A 24,083-nucleotide genomic window follows, 5' to 3' on the forward strand; every position below is an offset into this window, starting at 1 on the left:
ACTTAGAGGATGTTTCAAGACTAGGGGGTAGGGGAGGCTTCTAGTTTAGAGGGACTAGCCATGTCAATGGATGCAATTAAAGACCAAAGCCAATTCTAGGGGACAAAAGTACCTTTGCTAAGAGGGAGTGTTGATGTTTGTAGCTCAAGTAGGTACTTCTACATAGGCCTAAGTGTTTAGACATGCAAAAGTTGCCCAAAGTCTCCTCGGGACACTTGCTCAAATGTGAGCAAGTTGTTATTGTAACTTAGCCTAAGTTTTAATCTTAGGAAAAGCACACAATTATTATGTTGGCTAATTAAGCTAAAGTAATCTCAGGAAAAGTAAAATAATTTACTCTAAATGATTATATTTTAATCTCAATTGTTGATCTCAAGTGAGCCAAGGTCCAACCTTAATGATTAGTCACTTTGGAGATTATGGTTAATGATTTAGCTCAATGAAAATTTATAGAGAGCATGGATAAGGAGAGGAGAAATGCAGAAGGGAAGCATTAGAGATCCAGATCAACCAAGGAGATTGAGGATCCATATAGGGTTTGATCTTTTGAAATTGTAACGAGGTTCAGTCTTCATAATTATGATTTTTTAATGATTCAAAAAGAATTTATTTGAGTCAAAAGAAAAATTATTCTATTATGTCACATTTGGACATTTAAAAGAAAGAAAATTGGATTTTAAAAGTATATATTTTTATGTTTCCAAGTAGACCAAGTCGACCCTTTGGAAGACAAGTTGGCTTGCCCAAAAGGTTTGTCCCTTCACATGAACAAACAACTATAAATAGAGCCAATTTGTCTCCATTAAACACAAGCTTCGATGATCTGATCTAAGGCGAGAAGAAGGAGATTCCCCAGGCAGAAATGCGAGATTCTGAGGCAGTAATGTGAGGTTTCTGAGGCTAACTTATGAGCAGTTCGAACTTTCATGTCAGTTCCATATATACGGAGTTTTGAAAAGGCTCTTTTTGTGAATATACGAAGTTCCTTCTTTGTGATAATGTGAGCTACTTGAGGACTATTGTCTCTGTGGAATACGAGCTACCTGAGGCACTCTATCTCTATGGGACATGGGATCTAAGGAGAGACACGTGACAAACTTGTTGAATATATTGTGGACAGAGTTGTGGTAGCGTTTGGGCTATTGGCGGTGGGATGACTTGGCACTTGGATAATTGGTCTATTAGTCTGGTGAGATGTGACTTGGATTTATCTTGTTGATAAAGATTCTATAAGGAAAGGATTGTTGGGTTTTCCCCTTGTGGGTTTTTCCTTGGCCTCTGGCCTAATTTCTGGTGTCTCTTGTTTCTTGTGCACTATGATCTCTACTTAATTTATCCATTTTGGATGTTTAATTGCTTGATGACATAACTAAATAAAAGTAAATGCTAGAAATAAAGAGATATATCTGTCACAAGTAATTATCATGCTCAGTAATTCTAGAGTGCACTTGAATTTCAACATGTTGTTAGAGCTAGTCATTTCTGCCATAGTTCAGGATCTATTTTGAGATACAAGCAGCCCAAGATGCTTAATCAAAGCCAGAAAAGATATCTACCAGAATTTGCTTGTATCATGAGGTCACCACCAGAATAGCCATTCGTATCACTCTTAAAGCACACGGATCTGAACTTAGATATGTCTGTTTTGAAGAAAAGAAGGACGAAGTAATACGGGCCGAAGTCTGAAGCATCTTGATCATCATATTTACCTCGATCTAGTATTCCTTTGAAGGAAAAAATCTTCCCTATATCTATGTGTGCCTATTTCAATGGTAAATCTCTGTGACAAAGACGAAGTCTGTGGAGCATAAGTTATCTGTGATTCATACGAAGTTCTGAAGCTATTCTCAATGTGGAAGAATTTGAATCTGGTAGCAGAGTCTTGAGGCTATTGCGAAGTCTGTGGGGATCTTATACTTTTGTTGAAAGGCATATTCTTTGTCATAATATCCTAGTTCTATATATATGTGATGCGAAGTCTTTGAATCCATTCTATGCAAAGTTCTGGAATTATACCATCTCATATTTCCGTAATCTAGGGCAAAATCTCGTGGATCGAACTCATAAATCTCATCTCAATGGGCTGAAGAGGCCTCATAGTAGAATACATTAAATCAAAACTCAGTTCCTTGGACCAAAGTTACCTCAGAAGGTTCAAGAGTCTGAAAGCCTTGGTAAGATTGGGAAAATCAGTCTCAATAGATTGGTTCAGAAAGGCAAGGTTACAAGAAACTCAAATCCAATGGTGAAAGAATACTAAAGGTCGAAAGCTTCTCATGAAGTCTCAGATGCAAAATCAAGAAAAGTACTGCCATAAAATTCGAAGGACAAAAGGAAAGTTGCCTCAGTAAAAAATTCAAGTATGTATTAAGTGATCCTTATTTTGGCTCTGAAAAGATTGAAGTACCTTTATTTGGAAAAGTTGCATTATAGACATCAAGTGTCTCTGCATTGTATAAAATCATTAGTATGACATCTTGAAGACCTATATATATCTCATGAACAATAGAAACTCAGTTTCTAATAGAGAAGGAAAGAAGGATCACTGTCATAAAAAACATCTTAATAAATGAAGTTTGCTTCATTGGAAGAAAGGTTGTGCTGCTCCTCAAAACATTTGCAAATCTAGTGGAACCAAAAGTCTGAATCTATGGCATCCAATTATTCAACTCATCTGAACTCTCTGTGGTATGTCCAATAGTTCAAACTCGTCTTTGTGGCACAAGTCTGTGGAAGATTCAGCTCTATAGTGTAACAACGATACCAAGACTGCTTGAAGGAGACACTTTTGAGAATGACAATATACACTACAAAGAATCGATTCAAGCAAGAAAAGTCAAGTCTGTTGATCATTGAAGCTACAAAGTCATGTATTGGCAAAATCAAGTTCCTCGTCAATTCTGATTGAACCTTGCAAGTATGTTTATTCATCGTATATGCTGATGTTGAGAGTGATGATGATATGCAAACACGATATAATGTCCTCTCTTCGATTGGGTCTTTTTGCAAAATCTGGAATACGTCTGTAATATGGAAAATGGCAGTTCTTGTAATTTTTTTTAAAACACAATCGGGTATTGAGTTTCATTCAAAAAAGATGTGGGAGTGAACTCCCTTTACAAAGATTTTGGCACCAGCCAGCTGAGAAGGAAGGCTAGAAGAGCACAAAGCCAATCAACATGTAGACTGAGTTCGTATGATCCTAGTTTGCCTACTACAGACTGTTTGTAAATTCTTAAAAACTGAAACAAGAAGACATTACATTTTCATTTCATAAAAAACTACTTAAGTAAGACAAAACAAAAATAGAAATGCTGAAAGCCCCTTTCACTTGCAGGAGTCCATTGCCTACCTGAAAGGAATTCAAGCAATTGGAGTCATAAGTTTGAAGGATTTGAACCATTCCTACCTTGGCATGCCCATTTAAGACATTTAACTATTCTTTGAGCATCCACAGTGACTGAGCTTTTATTCATCTTAATGGTTATCAATATTGTACAAATTGTGTTTGATAATAGTTAGTGTTTTGTGCTCTGATACTTGGTGGTGCTAGCAGACTTGTTTTCAATAATAGTAGTGTTCTCTTTCTATGTTATTGTCTATCTTTATCTATAACCTTGATGGTTAAATTCATATGTAAAACTGGTACCGATATTGTATTATATGCAGTCAGTTTTCTGCCAGGTAATACATTTACAAATGTTTAGAGGTGAAAAGCTGTTATACCTCACATGTTAATTTCATCATGTTTAAAAGCTGGGAGTAGTTGTTGGATGTGTAAGCAGATGATCATTTATTTGCTAAGGTTTCTTATTGTAAGTGTTTGGCATTGATTCTGTCGGTGACTAGAATGGGCGAAGCAGTTGACAGGACTCTGCTAAACCATCTTTTGAGGATGTTCACTGCACTTGGAATTTATTCAGAGAGTTTTGAAAAGCCGTTCCTCGAAGGCACTGCAGAGTTTTATGCATCTGAAGGTGTAAGATATATGCAGCTGTCTGATGTTCCAGATTATTTAAAACATGTTGAGGTTGGTTGCCATCCTTTATGCAAAATGCACTGATGTTATTTATGAGATTTTTGCTGAGCACTTAATAACATGATCTTCATCTAGAGAATTCACAGGCAAGGTTGCACGAGGAGCACGAACGTTGTGTTCTTTACTTGGATGCATGTACTAGAAAAGCATTGGTGGCCACTGCAGAGAAGCAACTGCTGGATCGTCACACGCATGCAATTCTGGATAAGGTTAATTGTCTAGTCTGAGTGCATGTCTCTATGCTGAAAAGTTGTTTGATGAGCCAATTAATCACTTACTATTGATAGTTCTGTATTTATTTGACATGATTTTCCCAGGGATTTACGTTGCTCATGGATGCCAATCGCATTCCCGACCTTCAGCGCATGTACTCTCTTTTTTCTAGGGTGAGTGCACTTGAGCTGCTTCGGCAGGCTCTTAGTGCATACATTAAAGCTACTGGGCAAGGCATTGTATTGGATGAAATGAAAGACAAGGACATGGTGTCATCACTTCTAGACTTGAAAGCTCGGCTTGATACAATATGGGAAGAAAGTTTTTTGAAAAATGAAGCCTTTTCTAATACTATCAAGGATGCCTTTGAGCATCTGATAAACCTAAGGCAGGTTAGTTACTATATGTTTATGCACATTTTCTTTCTGTTTATACAGATTTAACTTTCCATTCTGTCTGTTGTTTCATCTTGTATATCTTGGTAGCTCCTTCAAATTACCTAAATCATAAAGTACATGATTCTTGCTGTAAAGGTTATCTTTATTAATTAATCGAGGGAGTGATTAGAGGATAAGAACTTGGAGATTTCTACTCAGAAAAATTAAAATATTTAATTGTATTTCTCTCAATATTTGTATGCTGCCCTTAGCTGAAATTCAAAATCTCCTTAGCATTCTCTGCTTGAAGATTATTGCACACCCAAGTTTCAAATTTTGTAAGTTCATCATGCTACAAACCTTATACTTGTTTTCTGGGAATTCTTAACTCAATACTTCCAAACATTGATGCGTTAACTTAAAAGTAACATCGTGAACAGCATTAGTACTCAGCTAACAGTCAGCAAGGGGTTTGATTTACTATCAAACATGGATCTTACTTAAAGTCATACTTAAGGTGATATATTGTTTGAATTCTAATATCATTCTCAAAATAAAGAATAAGAACTAGGAATGTTTCATTGAATTCATGCTCTTGATTATCAAATTGAGACAAGAAGTTTGAAAGGATTAATGACAGAATAGCTAAATGTGAGTAATGAAAGAATGTTTTTAGGCAGGCAATTGCATTCATAATATTAGATATATTGCTTTTGCATTTATCTGAATTATGGCCTTTGGCTGCAGAACCGGCCAGCAGAACTTATTGCCAAATTTCTTGATGAGAAACTTCGATCTGGTAACAAGGGTACTTCAGAGGAGGAGTTGGAGAACACACTAGATAGAGTTCTTGTTTTGTTCAGGTTCATTCAAGTAAGTGACCAACTGATATTTATTTATAAAAGTCTTATATAACATGTTCAAGCTGGATCACCAGCTTCATCTAAGATGATACAATTAAGATGTTTACCTTTGCATTTTTTGATAACTCAGGGAAAAGATGTCTTTGAAGCATTCTATAAAAAAGATCTTGCAAAAAGACTGCTTTTAGGAAAAAGTGCATCCATTGATGCAGAGAAGTCAATGATTTCTAAGGTATATCTATCCCAACCCTAGATCACAAGTTCACGTCTGTTGTTATTATCTGGTTATGTATTTTCTAATATCTTTTGGCCCTTCTCCTTAAACTTGCAGCTGAAGACAGAGTGTGGAAGCCAGTTCACAAATAAACTTGAAGGAATGTTCAAGGTTTGTTTACTATAAATTACTTTTCATTAGTCCCCTTTAAGTTTATTTCTGGATATTTGATAGGAGATATTCACTTGAGATAGTCGTAACATTGTGTTGAAGCCCAGATTGCCATGTTGAAGACCATTTTCTGTCACCATCCTGTGTACTTTGTCTGGACTTTTTAACAACAGCTATCAATTTGATGATCTGCTATTGCAATTCCCAAGGCATGGTCACGTCTCAAACTTACCAGAAATGTCGTCCTGTAGGATGCTTCCATCATTTGGAGCACCTTAGACACCAGTGTATAGCTTGATGCCCACCTAAGAAGCGACCATATACACTCTTACTGGCCTAGGTGAAAGTTGTCTTGTCATTTAGTGACTGAAAAGAGTCAGGTGGATTTTGTCTGTCAATGCCCAACGAATTGGAGGCATAGGGGTGATTGAAATGCTGCCATCGACCTTGATGTTATAGGAATATGAACAATGTCCATAGTTTTGGGGAGTTGTTGCAAGTGGCAGCTTCTGGTCGCGATGCCTGAAAGTCCAACTAGATGCAGAGGTATATATTTGCCTTAAACATAGGGGTGGAATCAACTCACGAGAGACAGTATTATTTTAGCCTGTCCAAAGGATTTCTCATATATTCAATTATTTCCTAACGATCTGTTCAGCCTAAACATTGGTAAAGACACTGGAAGTTCCATTAATTGGAGCAGTATCCCAGCATTTCACGATGGTGTCATCAGCATAGAATCTTTCTTGCTATTGGTGGATCCTCACTTCTATGCATTATTTTAACAGTCCCCAGAAACATTATAATTGTTAGATGGACTGCAAAGGCCTACTTTTTAATGATGAGGATTATGTATTCCTGTTGAGGTCCACTTTATTTTAAAACAATCATGAGGAGATGGACATTCTTGCGCAGTGTTGATTTACTATTACAGGGCAGTGCATGGTTTCCACCATTTTAGTAGTAGATATTATCATATTAGATACCCTCGTACTCAAATTAGGTCAAGTATTATTGAATGATGGTTTGAGGAAATTCTATGCAACACTCTTAATGAGTAATGAATGATCTTTCTTCATAAGCATTTCACCTAGTAATTTCCAGTGGCATGTTCAGCTTGTTCTTCAAAGAGGCTTATTGATATTCATTGGTTTTCATGGTTCTTCTCTTTTAAGCTTACACAGGAGATAGTTCAGTGCATTTAAATTGGATAGTGATATTTGTTAGATGGATTTCCGAGGGCTATTTTTAGTAATGAGGATTATGGTTTGCTGTTGGGTTCCACTTTATTTTGAACAATCATGAGGAGATGGGCATTCTTGTGCAGTGTTGATTTACTATTATAGGGCAGTTCATGGTTCCACTAATTTAGTAGTAGATATTAGAGACCCCGATACTCAAATTAGGCCAAGTATTACTGAATGATGGTTTGAGGAAAATCTATGTACCACACTTAATGAGTAATGAACAACCATGTTTCACAAGCATTTCACTTAATAATTTCCAGAGGCATGTAAAGCTTGTTCTTCAAAGAGGTATTTATTGATATTCATTGGTTTTCACAGTTCTTTCCTTTTAAACTTAGAAGATAGTTCAGTGCATTTAAATTGGATGGTGTGTTGTGATGATTTAGAGTGTCTTGTTGACATAGTTTGCGAACATTTTTTGTCAGAGTTCTACATATTGATTCCCGTGGAATTAGGTAAGTTTATTGGGCTACTAGAGACATCAGAATATTAATCTCAGATATTACATCAATGCTCAACCCAGGATAGCTGTTCTTCCAAATGTTTTCTTGATCCAAATTTTGATGGAGTTTCTTCTTAAATCCCCTTGAGAAGAACAGAAAACAGAAATCCTACAAGCAACATAGAAGGTAAGTTAGAAAAAGAGGTATAACTTGTGACCAACTGTATTGGTGACAAGTGCATTTTTACATCTAAGATGCCAATTTAGCCAGCCATTCTTCTTCAGTATATGATGAACATGTATATGTTTCAGAAATACAGTTTACCTTGGGTTAAATAAATCCATGTTTTCCTCGGGATTATGACATGATGATTGTCTGAGATAGGCTGGTAGCTTTTGCACAGGATATTGACGGAGACTATCACTATTGTGCAAAGGATGATAGAATGAACGTGCCACAACCTAAATACTGTTATTGCAGGTAAAATGTCACCATAATTTGTTGAATATTTACGTTGTGGAGTGATGTAGGTAACAGATTAAAGAATTGGGATTGGAAGATAGTATTTGTGACTGCCTGAGGGAGTTCGTTTGAGGCTTTTCCAGATAGCATTTGGCAAGCTTCTGACACAGGTGGCAATTATAGGCACAGACTATAGATAACAACTGGAAACTATAATCAGAACCGCCACATAAGCTTATCTATTTTATTTACAGGTTTATGTAGGTACCTTAAAGGAGATAAGGGAGATTGTATTAATCCTGTAGAATCATTTGAAGATATTATATGTTGCACTGGTTTTGGGAACGGTGCGGATGGGGGGATGAATCCCCGGAATAGCTAGAGCACACCCCCAAATTTTCAGGGGACGGCAATATCTATCTATCTATCTATCTATCTATATATATATATATATATATATATATATATATATATATGCAGAATTCAATATTAACATTTGTAGTTGTTTCAAGCTAGTATTATGCACAACCCTTACACACACTAATTAAAATCTCAAACAATTCGAAAAGGGGTTGGGTGACATTCCATTATTGGCCACTAGACATGAGCTTTAGTTTTAGGAAACTTAAGTATAACTATAAATTTGTAATAAGGCCCATGAACAATTTATCAAGGAGAACTGTCTTTATCAAGGTTACTTGGGAGCAGGAGCGAAAATGGGTAGCGGGAGCGGGAGTGACATTTTCAGAAGCTCTCAGTTTGGGAGTGATTCCGGGAGTGTCAACAAAGCATGTGGAATGATGAATTAGATATAAAAAACATGGATTGAACCATATAACAACAATCATCTAGAAGTTATAATCTTCCATCAACCATGTCCACAAGTTAGTAACATATAACATATTGAGTCTCATGATTCATCAATCTTAACGTTTCAAGCTTTCAAATTTCAATATATAACATTTATCATAATTGATCACCAAAGTTGTACTTGTAAGCTAATTGTAACCATTACAACAAAGAATATCTAACATGAAATGAAACAACTTTCAACTTTCACGAAGCATCCTATTCATAATGCATTACCAATGAGTTATAATTTCTAACCTTAAACTTCAAACTTAAATTGTCACATGTTGTTTACAAAAAATATCATAATAAATATGAAAGGGTCAACAATTATTAAAAGTTAAAACTACTAGAAACTAGAAAAGACAAGTAAATCTATCATTTACAACTTCCTCTTGTCGCCACGAATAATGTCTAATTTCTGAGTAGGTCGTGTTGGTCTTCTAGGAGTCTCCTCCCGCACAGTCCCATGACTAGAACCAGAAGGCACATGCCCTCCAAGTGAGGATGTACATGGAGGCAGTGATAGCAAAGGAACAAGACTTGGAACTCGAGCATTGCTATTGGATGGTGGGGGTGGCATGGTTGTTGTTGCTTCATCTTCATCTCTCATAAGTTCTGCTTCCAGTTCTTCAAGATGTATAGTGCCATCCTCCAAATTATCGTCCATCGGGAGGTTGTCCCAAATTTTATAGCTTGGATTCTCATAAGCTCCAACATCTCTCTGCAAAAGAAGTATTTACAACCTGTGAGAGAACTTTTTTTGCCAATTTTGGCAAAAGTCCCATGCCGCCATATGCTTCCCACCATGTGAGAGCATCAGATCTGTCTCTCTTACATTGCATGCAAAGAACCAAACAAACCAGTGCAATTGAAGTATCTGCCTAATTCAAGACGCAGATTAGCACACTCCTCCTTGTCAGGTACCAACTTGTCTAATGCTTGCATAGATCCTCCTATAGATACCTCTGGATTTGTATGGGGTTTGACACTAACACCACCATGCAGATTAGCACACTCCTCCCTGTCAGGTACCAACTTGTCTAATGCTTGCATATATCCTCCTGTAGATACCTCTGGATCTGTGTGGGGTTTGACACTAACCCCACACCCTGGTGCAGGTTGGCCCAACCAATATGGAGAGTGGTATTTTGGCATAAGTATATACGCCAAGGCATGTAGTGCAACATTAAGTTTATTCCACCATGTACACACACAATTGTGAATCAATGTATACAAGTTGGGATCATCTTTCAGAACAATATCTTTTATTTGCCCCAACATGGTATGCATCTGCTCATACACCTCCCCAATCATTGGTTTATCTGTATCTGCAAAACGGATCATGTGATAAATGGGCTTGGTGAATTCCAATACTTGCCTCACACGTGCTCAAAACTGACCATCAAGACCGGTCTCGTCCACTTGTTCAAAACCTTGCTTGTCAGTTGCATTTGTAGACCTTTCCTTTAATATCTACTAGTGTGGACTTGATACCATGATAGCCAATGTCTCTCTTACCTTCAAAGGGCGTCTGAAGGTGAGATAATAGCTAGCAAATCTTGAGTGACTGCAGAAAAGCCCATGGGTATTGCTATGATTTGTAATAAATTTTATTATTTGTTTGCCTCTCTTGTACAAATCCCTGTTTTAAGAAACGGCCGTTTCGAAACCGAAACGGCCGGCTTGATCCGAGTCAGAAGGTTGGAGAGTGACCCGGCCTAGGAAACGGTCCGGTTGGCCGAGTCACCCATGACTCGGCCAACCCGGCCGTTTCCGATATGACTCGGCCGAGTCACAAAGGGACGGCCCAGGCGCGTAAACAACAAACAAATCAACCTTTTTTAATGTATTTTTTAACTGTTTTATGTTTGGTTTGGACCCCAAACAACTATTTGAATATGGTAAATGATTTTTGGGGTCCATTTCCCCCTCCCAAACCCTATTTAACACACCCAAGTGCTCTCATTCACTCACAACAGTCTTATGCATTTGAGTGAGAGTCTTCTTTGAGAGTTAGTGAGCAGTTCTTGAGCTTGTTTTGGAGCAGCAGTGAGGAGTCTTGGAGGAGCATTGTAGCTGGAGTGAGGAGCTTCTTGGGCAGCCATTTGGAGCAGCATTGAGGAGCTGATTCTTGGAGCAAGCTTGAGGAGGCAGTTTGTGCCTGGAGGTATTTTTTTCCACCTCTATAAATCTGTTTTTGCTTAGTAAATTTTAGGTGCATATCTAGAAAGCTTAGAGAGTGTTTTTTGTCAAATAAATGAACATTGAATCAATGTTTTTTTTTGTCATTTTCAGATTGTTTGCTTTCATTTCCTAGTCAAAAAATGGCACCTAGAGCAAGAGATCTTGCTTGGGCATATGTTGAAATTGTTGATAGTCAAATGCAATGCAAATTTTGCCATAGGAAAATTAAGGAAGGTCCTGGGGGCATTAATAGGCTGAAACAACACTTGGCAAGGATTAGAGGCCAAATTACCCCATGTACCTCACCAGAAATTGGGGAGATTAGAAAGAATTTGTTGGCCAGCTTTGAGAAATTTAAAGAAGATAAGGCTAGGCAAAAAGACATACAGGCTGAAATTGGGAGGAAGAGGGAGATACAAAAAATGATGGCTACCAACCCACTATGATTTTGAGGGTTCTTCCTCTATCCCTCAAATTGAGGCATCCAACCCTTTCCGATATGTTCCTCCCTCTTTTGCTTCTGTTCAAGATAAGGGAAAGGGTAGAATGAATTTGAAAAAGGGTGATGTGACTATCAAAAGTTATTTCACTCCCTCCTCTCCATCTGATGCACATGGTCCTGAAGTTAGTAAAACTCAAATGCATTACACTTTAGATGACCATTGGAAGAAAGAATTGAGGGAGACTGCTTGTGATTACATAGCTAGATGGTGGTATGATGCTGATATCCCCTTTAATGCTGCTCGTTCACCATATTATGAGCCTATGTTTGATGCCATACATGCTGCTGGAAAAGGCTTCAAAGGCCCTACTATGCATGAGCTAAGGGGGTTTCGTTTGCAGAAAGAAATTCAATCCATTAATGAGTATTTGCAAGAGTTCAGGGACTCATGGGCAAGAACAGGGTGTACCATCATGTCAGATGGATGGACTGATCAAAGAAACCGTACCATCATAAACTTTCTTGTCTTCTGCCCACAGGGAACCATGTTTTTAAAATCAGTTGATGCATCTAATAAGTTATAAGATGGCCACTTGTTGTTTCAACTATTGGATCAGGTTGTTGAGGAGGTGGGGGTGGCTAATGTTGTTCAAATCATCACAGATAATGCCTCTAACTATGTTCTTGCTGGTAAACTGTTAGAGGAAAAACACAAGACCATATTTTGGACCCCATGCGCTGCACATTGCATAGACCTCATGCTTGAGGATATTGGAAAATTAGATTGGGTGAAAAACACTATAAATCATGCCAAAAGCATAACAAAATTTATCTACAATCATACATTGGTTTTGAGCCTCATGAGGAAACACACTGGGGGCAAGGATATTATTAGGCCTGCCATCACTAGATTTGCTACACATTTTTTGACATTGCAATCTATGCTTTCCCAACATAGAAACTTGCAAAAGATGTTTTCCGGTGATGAATGGAATCAAAGCAATTGGTCTAACAAACCAGAAGGCAAAGAATTGAAAAGGAAAGTCCATGAAGAAACTTTTTGGAGAAAGGCAGCAGAGATTGTGAAGCTTGCTGAGCCACTAGTTAAGGTGTTGCGGTTGGTGGATGGGGAAAGGTTGGCTATGGGCTTCATTTATGAGGCTATGGATCAAGCATAGGAGCAAATAAAGACGGTATACAAGGATAGAGTGGCAAAGTATGGGCCCATTTGGGCAATCATTGATGAAAGATGGAACAATCAACTCCATCGCCCTATACATGCAGCTGGGTATTTTTTGAACCCACGGTATCATTATAAAGCTAAGGAGTTAGGAGCTTTGAGGGTGGAGGTCAGAGATGGACTGGTTGATTGCATTGAACGCATGATCCCATTGGAGTCTGCTCAGCTGGAGATACACCGACATGCCAATATCTTCAGCAGTGCATCAGGTACCTTTGGGAAGAACCTAGCAAAGATTGCAAGAGAAGCAGATGAGCCAGGTAAACAAAAATTTCAATTTTCAAATTCTTAATAGTTTTACTTTTTTTTTAAAAGTTTGTTAAATCGTTTATAATTTGAAAGTTAGATATAATTTATAATTTTGTTGAGCTAACTCATTACACTCCTATGTTTTTTGCAGCACAATGGTGGGAGGCCTTTGGTTGCCATTGTCCTGAATTGCAAAGGTTTGCAATTCGTATTTTGAGTCAAACTTGCAGTGCATCTGGGTGTGAGCGCAATTGGGCTGTCTTTGAGAGGATTCACACAAAGAAGAGAAACCGTTTGGATAAAAAACGGTTAAATGATCTAGTTTTTGTCCAATACAACCTCCGGCTCAGACGAAACCATTTGCTGAACAAAAGACCGGATTCAGACCCCATTGTGTTGGAAGACATTGATCCAACATCAGATTGGGTAGTGGAGAGTTGTCCAGGGGAGTTTGATCCTGATGAGGATCTTGATTTAGATTTAGATCTGGAGACATCAGTTGAACTTGAACATGCTGTTCAACTTCAGCCTATTCAGTTGAATGCAGATCCCAATCCACCAACCTCAGTCTCGCAGCCAGCAGGGACTCCAGTTGTAGGTGCTTCCTTTGCTCAGCCACGACAGAAGCGCAGCCGCATATCTACTCTATCTCAGCTTGCATCTGCTGTAGTTGCACAGCCTGCTAGTGGTACCACTTCTATAGTTGCAGTTGGGGATGATGATGATGAGGAGCCATGGGGCCCCCTGTCTAACTCTGATGATGATGATCCAGAGATTGATCGACGTGATCTTGGCTCTTCTGACAGTAGCTACTAGCCAGTGGCCCAGTAGTACTGTAGTACTAGTACTGGAGTCTGGTCACCGTCACAGTTTACTTTTGTTGTAGAGGCCATTTCTAGCCTCCTTGGTTATGTGTTTTTTGTTTTGAGTCTTCGATCATGTATGACAGTTGACTATGTATTGCCATTGGGTACCATTTTGATATAATGGATTGGTTCATGAGCCTACTTTGATCATATGTTGTCTTCCATCTATATTATAATGCTGTGTGTTTGGAAACATGAATGAAAATCTTTAAAATTATGTTTAAAATCTTTAAAATTATGTTTTTTATAAAAAAAATAAATATTTAATGTATGTTTTACAACGACCGAGTCATTGAAATCGAGCCGGCCGAGTCATTATCGTTTCAGAGTCGGAGTCGATCCTCGACCGAGTCAGAGTCGGAGTCGGAGTCTTAAAACATTGGTACAAATCACCAATCCATTGTGTTGTTGGTTTTTGTTCTTCATAATATCATGCATCAAAAGGTTCATTGTGTGAACCAAACACCCATGCCAAAATATGTTGGGGTATTTATCCTCAATAATTGCTCTCGCTGCCTTACAATTAGCAACATTATCAGTGATGACTTCGCTGACATTGTATGGCCCAATACGTTCAATTGTTTCAAGTAATGTTTCTGCAGTGTTGATGTCAGTGTTGAACTTCTTTGAGTAATCATATGCTGAAAAAAAGATTCCACCACTAACAGACACAACAAAAACACTTATCAATGGCTTGCCTTTTACATTTTTCCATCCATCAAATACAATGGACACCCCATGCTCAGTCCAAGAATTTGTCATTCTACTCAAAGAATGTGATATTTTTGCTTTTTCATGATCAAGCCCAGTGGTTCTAGCCTTGTCATACCCAGGGCTCTTGTATCCTTTAGGGGCATCATTTATGGTAGAAACCGTTTCATGCCAATGAGGTGAGCGAAGAACATTGAATGGTATCCCACATGCATAGAGAAACTATTAAACTTTTGAATCCACATCATTCCTACGCCCTTCATCAAGAAAATCTGATATGGTTCTATGCCTTACAGAGATGTTTGGTGACTCTGTGCCTCCATATCCACTGCCATGGGAGGATGCTAAAGGAGTTCTTTGTGCATGTTGATGTGATTGTGAGCTTGGTTCAAAGAAACCCTTTGGTATTTTAGATTTGTATTGGGCTTCTAACTCTTCCCTTATGTATTTGGTTCTATCTGTTGTTGACACACCTGCACAAGTTTTGATTCCTATTGCTTTATCTTCATCCCATGGCCTTTTCCCACATAGGTGCCTTCTGACACGGGTGTATGAACCTGTGTAAGTTTTGTTGCAATGGGGCCAGTCAAATTTAGTGGTTCCACCCCCTTTCCCTGCTTCAAGCCTAGAAACATATTTTCACAATGGGGTTGGTCTTGTTTAGTTTTTTTTTGGTTGAATCATGTTCACTCTCTTTGTTATGAAACCAGCTCACAAAAAGATAGAAAAGAGAGATCCACGACTTAGAATTCAGCCTCTTCGAGGGGGAAACCTCCTTTACATTACATAAATGAACAATTCTTGGATGATACAAATGAAAATACCTCCTTTCTATATATAGGAGTCTAAGTGGTCCCAATACAATCAAAGCCTACATAACAATAATATTGTAGGGCACAACAGTAACAATGGTGGGCTTCTATGTGGCATAATAGTAACAATATGGGCCTACATGGGTACATCAATATAATAAGTGGGTTATACTAATAACAATAAGGGGTTACACTAGTAGTATAGGGGCCTAACATGCCCCTCTCCTTCAAAAAGCGTTGTCCTCAACGCTTGAGTAGTTCTTGATGCTTCTATATAAAATTCTTGTCCTCCCATGTGGAATATTCAGCGGGTAAGTTCTTCCACTTGATGAGATACTCTGAAATTGATCGATTTCGTAGCTTTCGGGTTCTTGTTTCTGTGACTGCTCTAGGTTCCAATATGATTTTTCCTTCCTCTTCAATTTCTGGCAATATTGCTTGAATTGGGATCTTTTGCAACTTTTGAATAAGTGTCCATACTTCTTCGTTCTTCTTCCATTCATCTGTTGCTTCGTTTATCCAATTTGGTTGGATAATATAAATAGCACAAAACAATGCTTCCACATCCTCATCCTTGAAGCGTCTTCCCATTCGGTAAGGTCGCCATTTTTTAAGTGCATGTAGTATTGCCAACATTTCCTTCTCATAAATAGCTTGCTTGAGATGTAGCAGTAAAAATACCCAATCACTCACATCAAAACATTTTTCACTACGATGTTGATCTACCTGTTGTTTCATTTGATTTTGCACCGAAGTGGCGTTATCCTTTAAAAGTTGGAGAACTTGTTGTTGATGCTCGATATGATCTTTCTCTACTTGAACCTTTTTCTTCTTGATATGTCCTTCTATCTTTTGAGGAGTGGTAATTTCTTCCATTCCTTTACAAGATATGGTCGGATTCATTTCTTGATGCTCGATGTGATCTTTCACTTCTTGAACATTTTTCTTCTTGATGTGCCCTTCTATCTTGATAGTTTGAGGAGTGGTAATTTCATCCATTGAATTACAAGATATGGTTGGATTCATTTCTTCTTTCTCGATGTGATCTTTCACTTCTTGCACCTTTTTCTTCTTGATATGTGCTTCTATCTTGAGAGTTTGAGGAGTGGTAATTTTTGCCAATGCTTTACAAGATATGGTCTGATACATTTCTTCTTTCTCTGGGGTGGTGTCCTGACGTATATCCTCTTCTTTTGATGTTTCTTGATCCTTTTCTTCCTCCTCTTCATATTCAATGTAAAATAATTTCTTCTCAGCACACCTATGACCTTTAGTGCATTTGCTATCGCAATTGTAACAAAGCCCTTTTTCTCTTTTTTCTTCCAATTGTTGTGGTGTAACCCTTGTAGGTTGTGGAAGGCTGGGAGAAACAACACTTCCATCTTTATAGTTGTGAGGGGTATGCTTCCTGGTTTCCATAATTTTGGTTTCCATTATGTCACAAAGCCCTTTTACTCTTTCCAATTGTTGTGGTGTTGCTCTAAAGAAGGTGTTGCTCTTTATATCCTCATAATGTGCTATCATTTCCTCCGTGAAAATTGACCACGTAACAAGTTTTTTACGAGAACAAAGCCCTTTGTACCATAAAAATTGATCTGGTTCTAAATATGAAGATGCAATACATACCTTTTGTAACAGTTGTACACCATGTATATCAAAATATTGCTCCATCTGAAGTATCCAATTTACCGGATCCTTGCCATCAAACTTCCTCATCTTGTTTTTTCTTGATTTTAGGAGCTCTACCTTCAAACGACTGTAACTTTGTACTTTCGGAACTTTAAGTTCTGAACCTATGACCTGTAGTAGCCCTCTGTGTCCTCTTTCCAATGCCACAAGTCTGAACCAAATTGGATTCTCCAGTAAAAAGTTATGCACAATCTCCCGTAGTGACCTGATTATAGACTAGTTCAGTAGAGCGAACTTGTATGAAGTGCCACGTGTCACTGTTTCAACCTTTGACTCTAAAAAATATATAAACAGAAACTGCAGTTCGTCCTCTTTCTATACCTTCTTACGAAATTTCAATCCGATGCTCAGAAAGAAAGTTATGACGATTTTCCCCAGGTCACCTGTTTTGAGTGTAATTCAGGAGTCTGCAAAAAGACCAACTTCCGCAGATCATATCTCCGAAAATATCGCGCGAAAAGATCTGAAATTCGGACCCAAGATTCAGCGCCAATTCTTCTCAAATGGGTCTTTTTTGCAACTTCTGAAACGTCACAGAAAAAAAGTTATAGCGAAAATTCCACGATGACCTGTTTGGAGCAGCGAAACCCTAGAATCCAAAGCTCTGATACCAAATGTTATGAAACCAGCTCACAAAAAGATAGAAAAGAGAGATCCACGACTTAGAATTCAGCCTCTTCGAGGGGGAAACCTCCTTTACATTACATAAATGAACAATTCTTGGATGATACAAATGAAAATACCTCCTTTCTATATATAGGAGTCTAAGTGGTCCCAATACAATCAAAGCCTACATAACAATAATATTGTAGGGCACAACAGTAACAATGGTGGGCTTCTATGTGGCATAATAGTAACAATATGGGCCTACATGGGTACATCAATATAATAAGTGGGTTATACTAATAACAATAAGGGGTTACACTAGTAGTATAGGGGCCTAACACTCTTCCTCCTCACCAAGGTAATTGCCTCTGGGGTTTTCATCAAATCCACTATAACCCACTTCTTCATCCTCTTCTTCGTGATCAACTCTCCTCCTCCTACTCTCCAACATCATAATAACCTAAAAAAGAACCAAGAAGAAGAAAATGCCAAGCCATATAACCATGATGTTTGAAATTTGAAGTTTTGGTTCTGCAAAAAAATGGAGGAATGGGGGAAATAGAGAAAAATTTTATTTATTTATTTAGCAATGAACATAAAAAAATGCTAGATTAGAGTGTAGATCCTACCTCTTTGGCCTTCAATCTCAAGCTCCAATCTCCCCTTGCAAGCCCCTCAAGCTCCTTTCTCACCAAGCTCCTCTCTCCAAGCTTCAAACTCTCTCTTGCTCCTCTTTCTCTCAATGGATGAAGTGAATAATGGGAGGGGAGAGGGTCTTTATTTTTTTCCCACTCCCCTTTCCCTCCCTTTCCTCTATCCTCTCTGCTGTCAGCTGTCACCCTCCCTCTCGGCCGTGCGGCCTTTTTTTTTGCCGGAAGGGTGCGTTTTTCGAGAGGTGGAGTGGTTGGGAGTGACAGCGCCGCCTCTGAAAAACACTCTCGGAGCGTACGGGACGGTCAAGGAGCGAACGCTCATGACCGCTTCGGCAAAACCAGGGAGTGTTTTTTTTTTGCCAGGAGCGCGCTCACGACTACCTCCCGCCCGAAGGGCGAATTGGAAGCAGGGACGTGCGGGGGGACATTCCCTTTTCAATAGGTTTTGCAAACTTTTATAGCTTTGTTGAAAACCACTATAAAATAAGTTGGTTTTCTAATGATATTAAATTCATATTTCAGACTAAGAAGGGGATTGAATAGGAATTTATTTAAACAGTTAGTACTCAATCCAATTCACAACTATGTGATTGTTTTCACAATGCTTGGGGTTGGGATGATGGAAGCACTGAACTTGAATGATTCCTCGAAACCCACCTACAATATGTAAAAGCTGAGATGATCCTAAGAAAGAACAAGAAAAATAACCGCCAGGATCATCCTTTTAAAACGTTGTATTTTCTGTTGTTTTGACATGGAGGGTGCCTTTTGTAATTTTACCATTGAAAATCCAATATCTAAATCACTAGAAATCCAAAATGAAACCCATCATACAAAACCCATGTTTTGAGTTGCAACTTGTAAAAAAAATTTAGATTCAATGCATTCCAAAAAAAATGATTGGGAAAAATGATCATATTGTTCAATCATCAATGTCCATGATTGTCAAAACTGAAGCTCTTTGCCTGAATTTTCCCTAAAACCTTCTCAAACATCCCTGAAATCTGTCAAGAAAACCCTTGAAATCTGCCAAAAACATCCTTGAAATCTGTTCAGAACATGCCTGAAATCTGTTTGGAACGTCTTGGGGATGGCTAGCAAGTCCCCAAGTCCCCAAACAGTATTGGGACATTTCCTAAGTGTCCAAAAGTCCTTGGAACGCGGGGACATGGGGTACACATGAGTATTTTTGGGGGGACGGGTCCCTGTGCAAAATAGAAGATATTCCATTTTCCATGGAAGGGGCATTGCTAACCTGTGACATCTCGTCCCATCCTAAGGCTTGTAAGCAAGGATGAGATTGTTGGTACCTTGCCAACCCCAATCAACAATTAGCTCATGAAGAGCAATCATGTCACAAGCGATATTTGAATGTGTGTGGGGAGGATAACATTTCTCCATTATTATGTAGATGAGAATCATGAATTCTTGTTAGGGTCATAAGGTAATAGGGATGGTTGAAGAGATCCCCTGTATTTCAGGGGATGATAGGGTATGTGAAATGGAGGATCCTTTTGAGTATAAACAAATTAGAAAGTATAAAGAAATTGGTAATTTTTATCATTAAATCATGATGAATCAAAAACAAATATGGCATCCAATTTTGAATTCACATACGTGAATCCTTCTATTATCGGATATGTCGAATGTGGGGATTCGATCTACGGATCCCCAGAATGGATTCAGATTTGGTTGGGTCCACCCAGGATCTGTTTCATAACCAGTTCCTATGCTGATGGAACCAGATCCCTCCACTTTAAAATGGATTTTGGAGTATCATTCATGGATCTTGCAATTTTGGATTTTTGAAAATATGAAAATAAAAAGTTTTCCCTGTCACTTTCTGTTTGTCGAACCTTGGTCTTCATGCTCACTCGTAGCTCAATTGCAAGTTTGCGTTGAACTAATTTACGGGTTCCACCTTGAAATTCATGGCTGGTAAGTCACAGGTTCGAGCTTGAAGGTTAGATTAAATCTTATCTCAAATTATTGAGGATTGATGCATTTTGATTTTAGAAGGCAGAGTTGTCTTTTGTGGTTTATCACAGACCAACAAAAATGAACGAATCAAACTATTCTGATTTGTGTGTAGTGTGTAGTTATAGGAGTAATGTAGACATGGGTACACAATAGGGCAAAGTCAAAGTAGGTACAGTTATTGTGGGAGCTTGAGGACGGTCGACCCCAGTTACATATGTGATGAATCTCGAAGAGGGTCACAGGATGGTGAGTGGGAATCAGTAGCTGGGCAGAATCACACTGGGATGACACAGGGTCAATCTACTGGGCTGCCACTATAACCCTGTATTTTTACACCGATAGCTTGCATTCATGCACTGGGGTTAACCAGGGTATTTGAATCGAGGTGGGAGTCATTTACACTGTTATCCCCAATCACTTGGGCTGGTCCTGATGGGCTCATTTAAATAAATATATTTATTAATATAGTGTTGAGTTCTATATATATGGTCAATCCACTGGGCTGCCACTATAACCCTATATTTTTACGCAGACAGCTTGCAATCGTGCACTGGGGTTAACCAGGGTATTTGAATAGAGGTGGGAGTCATTGACACTGTTAGCCCCAACCACTTGGGCTGGCCCTGATGGGTTGAGTTCTCTTTCTCTGTCTCTGTCTCTGTCTCTGTCTCTGTCTCTCTCTATATATATATATCTTATGCTTTATATTTATATCACAATTCATAATTTATATATTGAAGTATAAATTAAATTATAAATTTTTATGTATTCATAAAATTTAGTAGTTAAAATTTGATATATCAATTTATCTAATATATATATTTAATTTTTTTATATAAGATTTATTTTTACAAATTAAAAAAAATTCAATTGGTTAAGAGTTCATCTTCTTCAAAAGGAAACTGGATAACAGCCCAAGATGTGAAGGTATTGGGCAGGAGTGGCATTCTGCCCCTTCACATACCATTAGTGGGCTATTTCAAGTGGACAGGTTCAGTCTAAACTCTAGACATAGTGAAGGAGTTGCATGCTGGGGTCTTGAGATTGTATCAACAGATGTTAATCTGGTAGCCCCCAGTATTGTAATTTTTTTTCCCGATTTGGAATATATATAGTTTGTACCTGTTGTTTCCCTGCTGTATCTGTATACTAGTTCTTCAAAAATCCTATAGATCTGTATTCAGATCTGCATTGTGGCAACTTAGGTGAATCCATACACAAATACACACTACGTTGATAACTGCATTGTGTATACACACTAATGCAATTTTGTGTATTGTAGTGTTAGATATATGATCAATGATCATGGATGATGCAAAAATGAAAACAAAGGAAAAAAAGGAGCAAGCTAGGCTTAAGTGCTAATTTGCTAAATAGTTTGTGCTAGGGATTCTTCTTGTATGCAAATTAAAATTTAGGGTTTTGAGACCAAATAGGGTGTTTGAAAGTACTAGCGGGCCCTTTATATAAAAAGGGTTTTTTTTTTAATATTTGATGCAAAAATCAGGCCCACTGGGTTGAGGGCCGTTTTGGTGTCCCTTAACACAGCGTATGGCATTTGATCCCTGCATTGGACCAGGGGCAACTGAGGGATTTTTTCTGACTGTCCCCTGCATTTTAGGGAATGGCATGTGACATCCCTGAGCTGCCTTGCCTTTCCCAATAGGTGGTGGTGCAGGGGGCATGCACCCAATGCTCAGTGATGCATCCCTTTGGAGCATGAGATTTATTTATTTTATTTTATTTTTATAAAATAAGTGAGGTTAATTTCTTCTTCTAATGATTCATGCATAAAGTTAGATCTACAGATTCAGTCTAGAATATGTAGTGTTGCTATAAGGATCCAGACCCCTAGCCTACAGGGGCAGAGGTGGGAGCAGATCCAAATCCATCCATTGACCTAACAGCACCTATAGCAAATACAGGAGCAAAGGAAGGGTCTTCAGAGAGAAGCTAAACAAATAATTCATCAGTCGCCATTCAACAGAAGTCACCTTTCAACATTCACTTTACGAAATGACCCATGAGCCATTAGCCATAAGCCTCTCACCTTGAGCCATTAGACAGAAGCCTTTAGCCTTTTGCCAGTCGATTTCATACATGCTGTTACTTACGTTGATTCAGCATTTGTCTAATTCCGATGATACTTTATACCTAAAGGCATATTTACAAATACCAGCTACAAGAGGGATGGTAAATAGTAATACCAAGGCTTAAAATACTTTACACGTACAATAAAAATTGTGTGGATATGAAAACGTCAGGGAAAATGTGTCTGTACTTACTATGAAAAATATCATGAAACTCATTTAAGCAAGAAAGGTCTACTTTGAAACTGCAAATTTTCTCTACCCCTTTTACAGTGATAGAAGACACACAGGAGACCTCCCTCCCTTAACTTTTGGCCATGGCCGCCAGCTCCTGTTGCACCACCTGATATTCTCTTTCTGGAATCTGGAGTTATTATTCTTGTACTCATTTGTTTTCATTTAGCTGTCTTCTTTTCTTGTCGGACTAGTTACTTAGGTTGCTATGGCTTAGTTCTTAGGTCAATTTATCCTGACTTATTGCTGATAGCTCAGAACTAAGAGCTACCGTGCCACTCCCATTTTTTATTGCACTGGTGGTACTCTATAAGTCCTCTTGACCTATATTTGTGGTCATTTGTTGGACATAATTATCTTTCTTATCTAACCTGCTATAACGATGTGGAGGCTTTATCAACATGTGCTAACCTGGGATTATATTATATAATAGCTAAGTCACATGCTTTGGGTTAGAGTTTGGGTTTGGCAGTGATTAGGTTCGCTTCGAGTTTGAATATTTAATAAGTCTTGGATGAGGTTTGCTATTAGGTTTGTAAATATAGCATAAAATAGTAAAAAAATCAACACCATTAGCTATAAAAAATGGACTTGGAAACTGCAAGGATAGATTACAACTTTAGCTGTAAGATTAGCTTGAGTGCTATGGACTTGGTCAATGGCCACGAGGTTTGCCGAAACTCAATTTTTTTAGGCTTGCTTGATTTTGAACCTCAAGGTACAAGTTCAGCAAACCTTGTGACAGTATAAAAGAGATCTACCTAGCCTCTAAAAGATATGTAGGGGTTTTGAACCACTCAACCACTGAAGCTAACCCATTAGCTTTACTCATTTGGTTATTTGTCTGCTAAGTTACCAGGATCCGGATACGAATCTGGATCCAGATCCACCAGAATTTTGAAAAGCCATGGTCCAGATACGGTAGAGAAACAACAGGTATTAAGTCCTTGAGGTGGTTGCGTTGCTTTTGTTGAGTGAGGCTTACTATAGTCTACACCACACCAGATGTTCATCCTGATTACTTTTGTTGAGTGAGGCTTACTATAGTCTACACCACACCAGAAGTTCATCCTGATTACCAACGATCAACAACGATAAAGTTTATAGGTTTCCTGTGCTTGTAAGGTACTTAAATTGCCCCCTGATTTCAACAATTAGGTATTTTCCAATATTTGATATAATTTCCAAGATTATAAGAAAAACTTCTTTCCTTCACTTGCACTGGCTATCTGGCCGACAACTTCTTAATTGCCCCCTGATTTCAACAACTAGGTATTTTCCAATGTTTGATATAATTTCCAAGATTATGAGAACAACTTCTTTCCTTCGCTTTCACTGGCTATCTGCCCAACAACTTCTTTCCTTGCAGCCCTTGCCGAGCGAAGGGCTGTAAGGAAGGAAGAAAAACATGTGGAACTTATATTTAATAATTAATATAATACATTA

General features: G+C 38.3%; 1 protein-coding gene across 1 annotated transcript in view; it reads left to right on the plus strand.

Moving 5' to 3' along the window:
• The window catches only part of LOC149226406 (cullin-4-like), an 87,023-nt gene that overhangs the window by 57,835 nt on the left and 5,105 nt on the right, over nucleotides 1-24,083 (plus strand). The window contains exons 4-9 of the mRNA XM_089377481.1: nucleotides 3,850-4,030; nucleotides 4,126-4,248; nucleotides 4,357-4,644; nucleotides 5,377-5,502; nucleotides 5,623-5,724; nucleotides 5,824-5,877. Coding sequence (XP_089233607.1) covers nucleotides 3,850-4,030; nucleotides 4,126-4,248; nucleotides 4,357-4,644; nucleotides 5,377-5,502; nucleotides 5,623-5,724; nucleotides 5,824-5,877 — 874 coding nt within the window. The remainder of the gene's footprint in view (nucleotides 1-3,849; nucleotides 4,031-4,125; nucleotides 4,249-4,356; nucleotides 4,645-5,376; nucleotides 5,503-5,622; nucleotides 5,725-5,823; nucleotides 5,878-24,083) is intronic.

This window comes from Pinus tabuliformis, chromosome J (assembly GCF_031772625.1).
Source record: "Pinus tabuliformis cultivar Carrire ecotype Pingquan chromosome J, CPIR1, whole genome shotgun sequence".
In the NCBI taxonomy this organism is placed as follows: Eukaryota; Viridiplantae; Streptophyta; class Pinopsida; order Pinales; family Pinaceae; genus Pinus; species Pinus tabuliformis.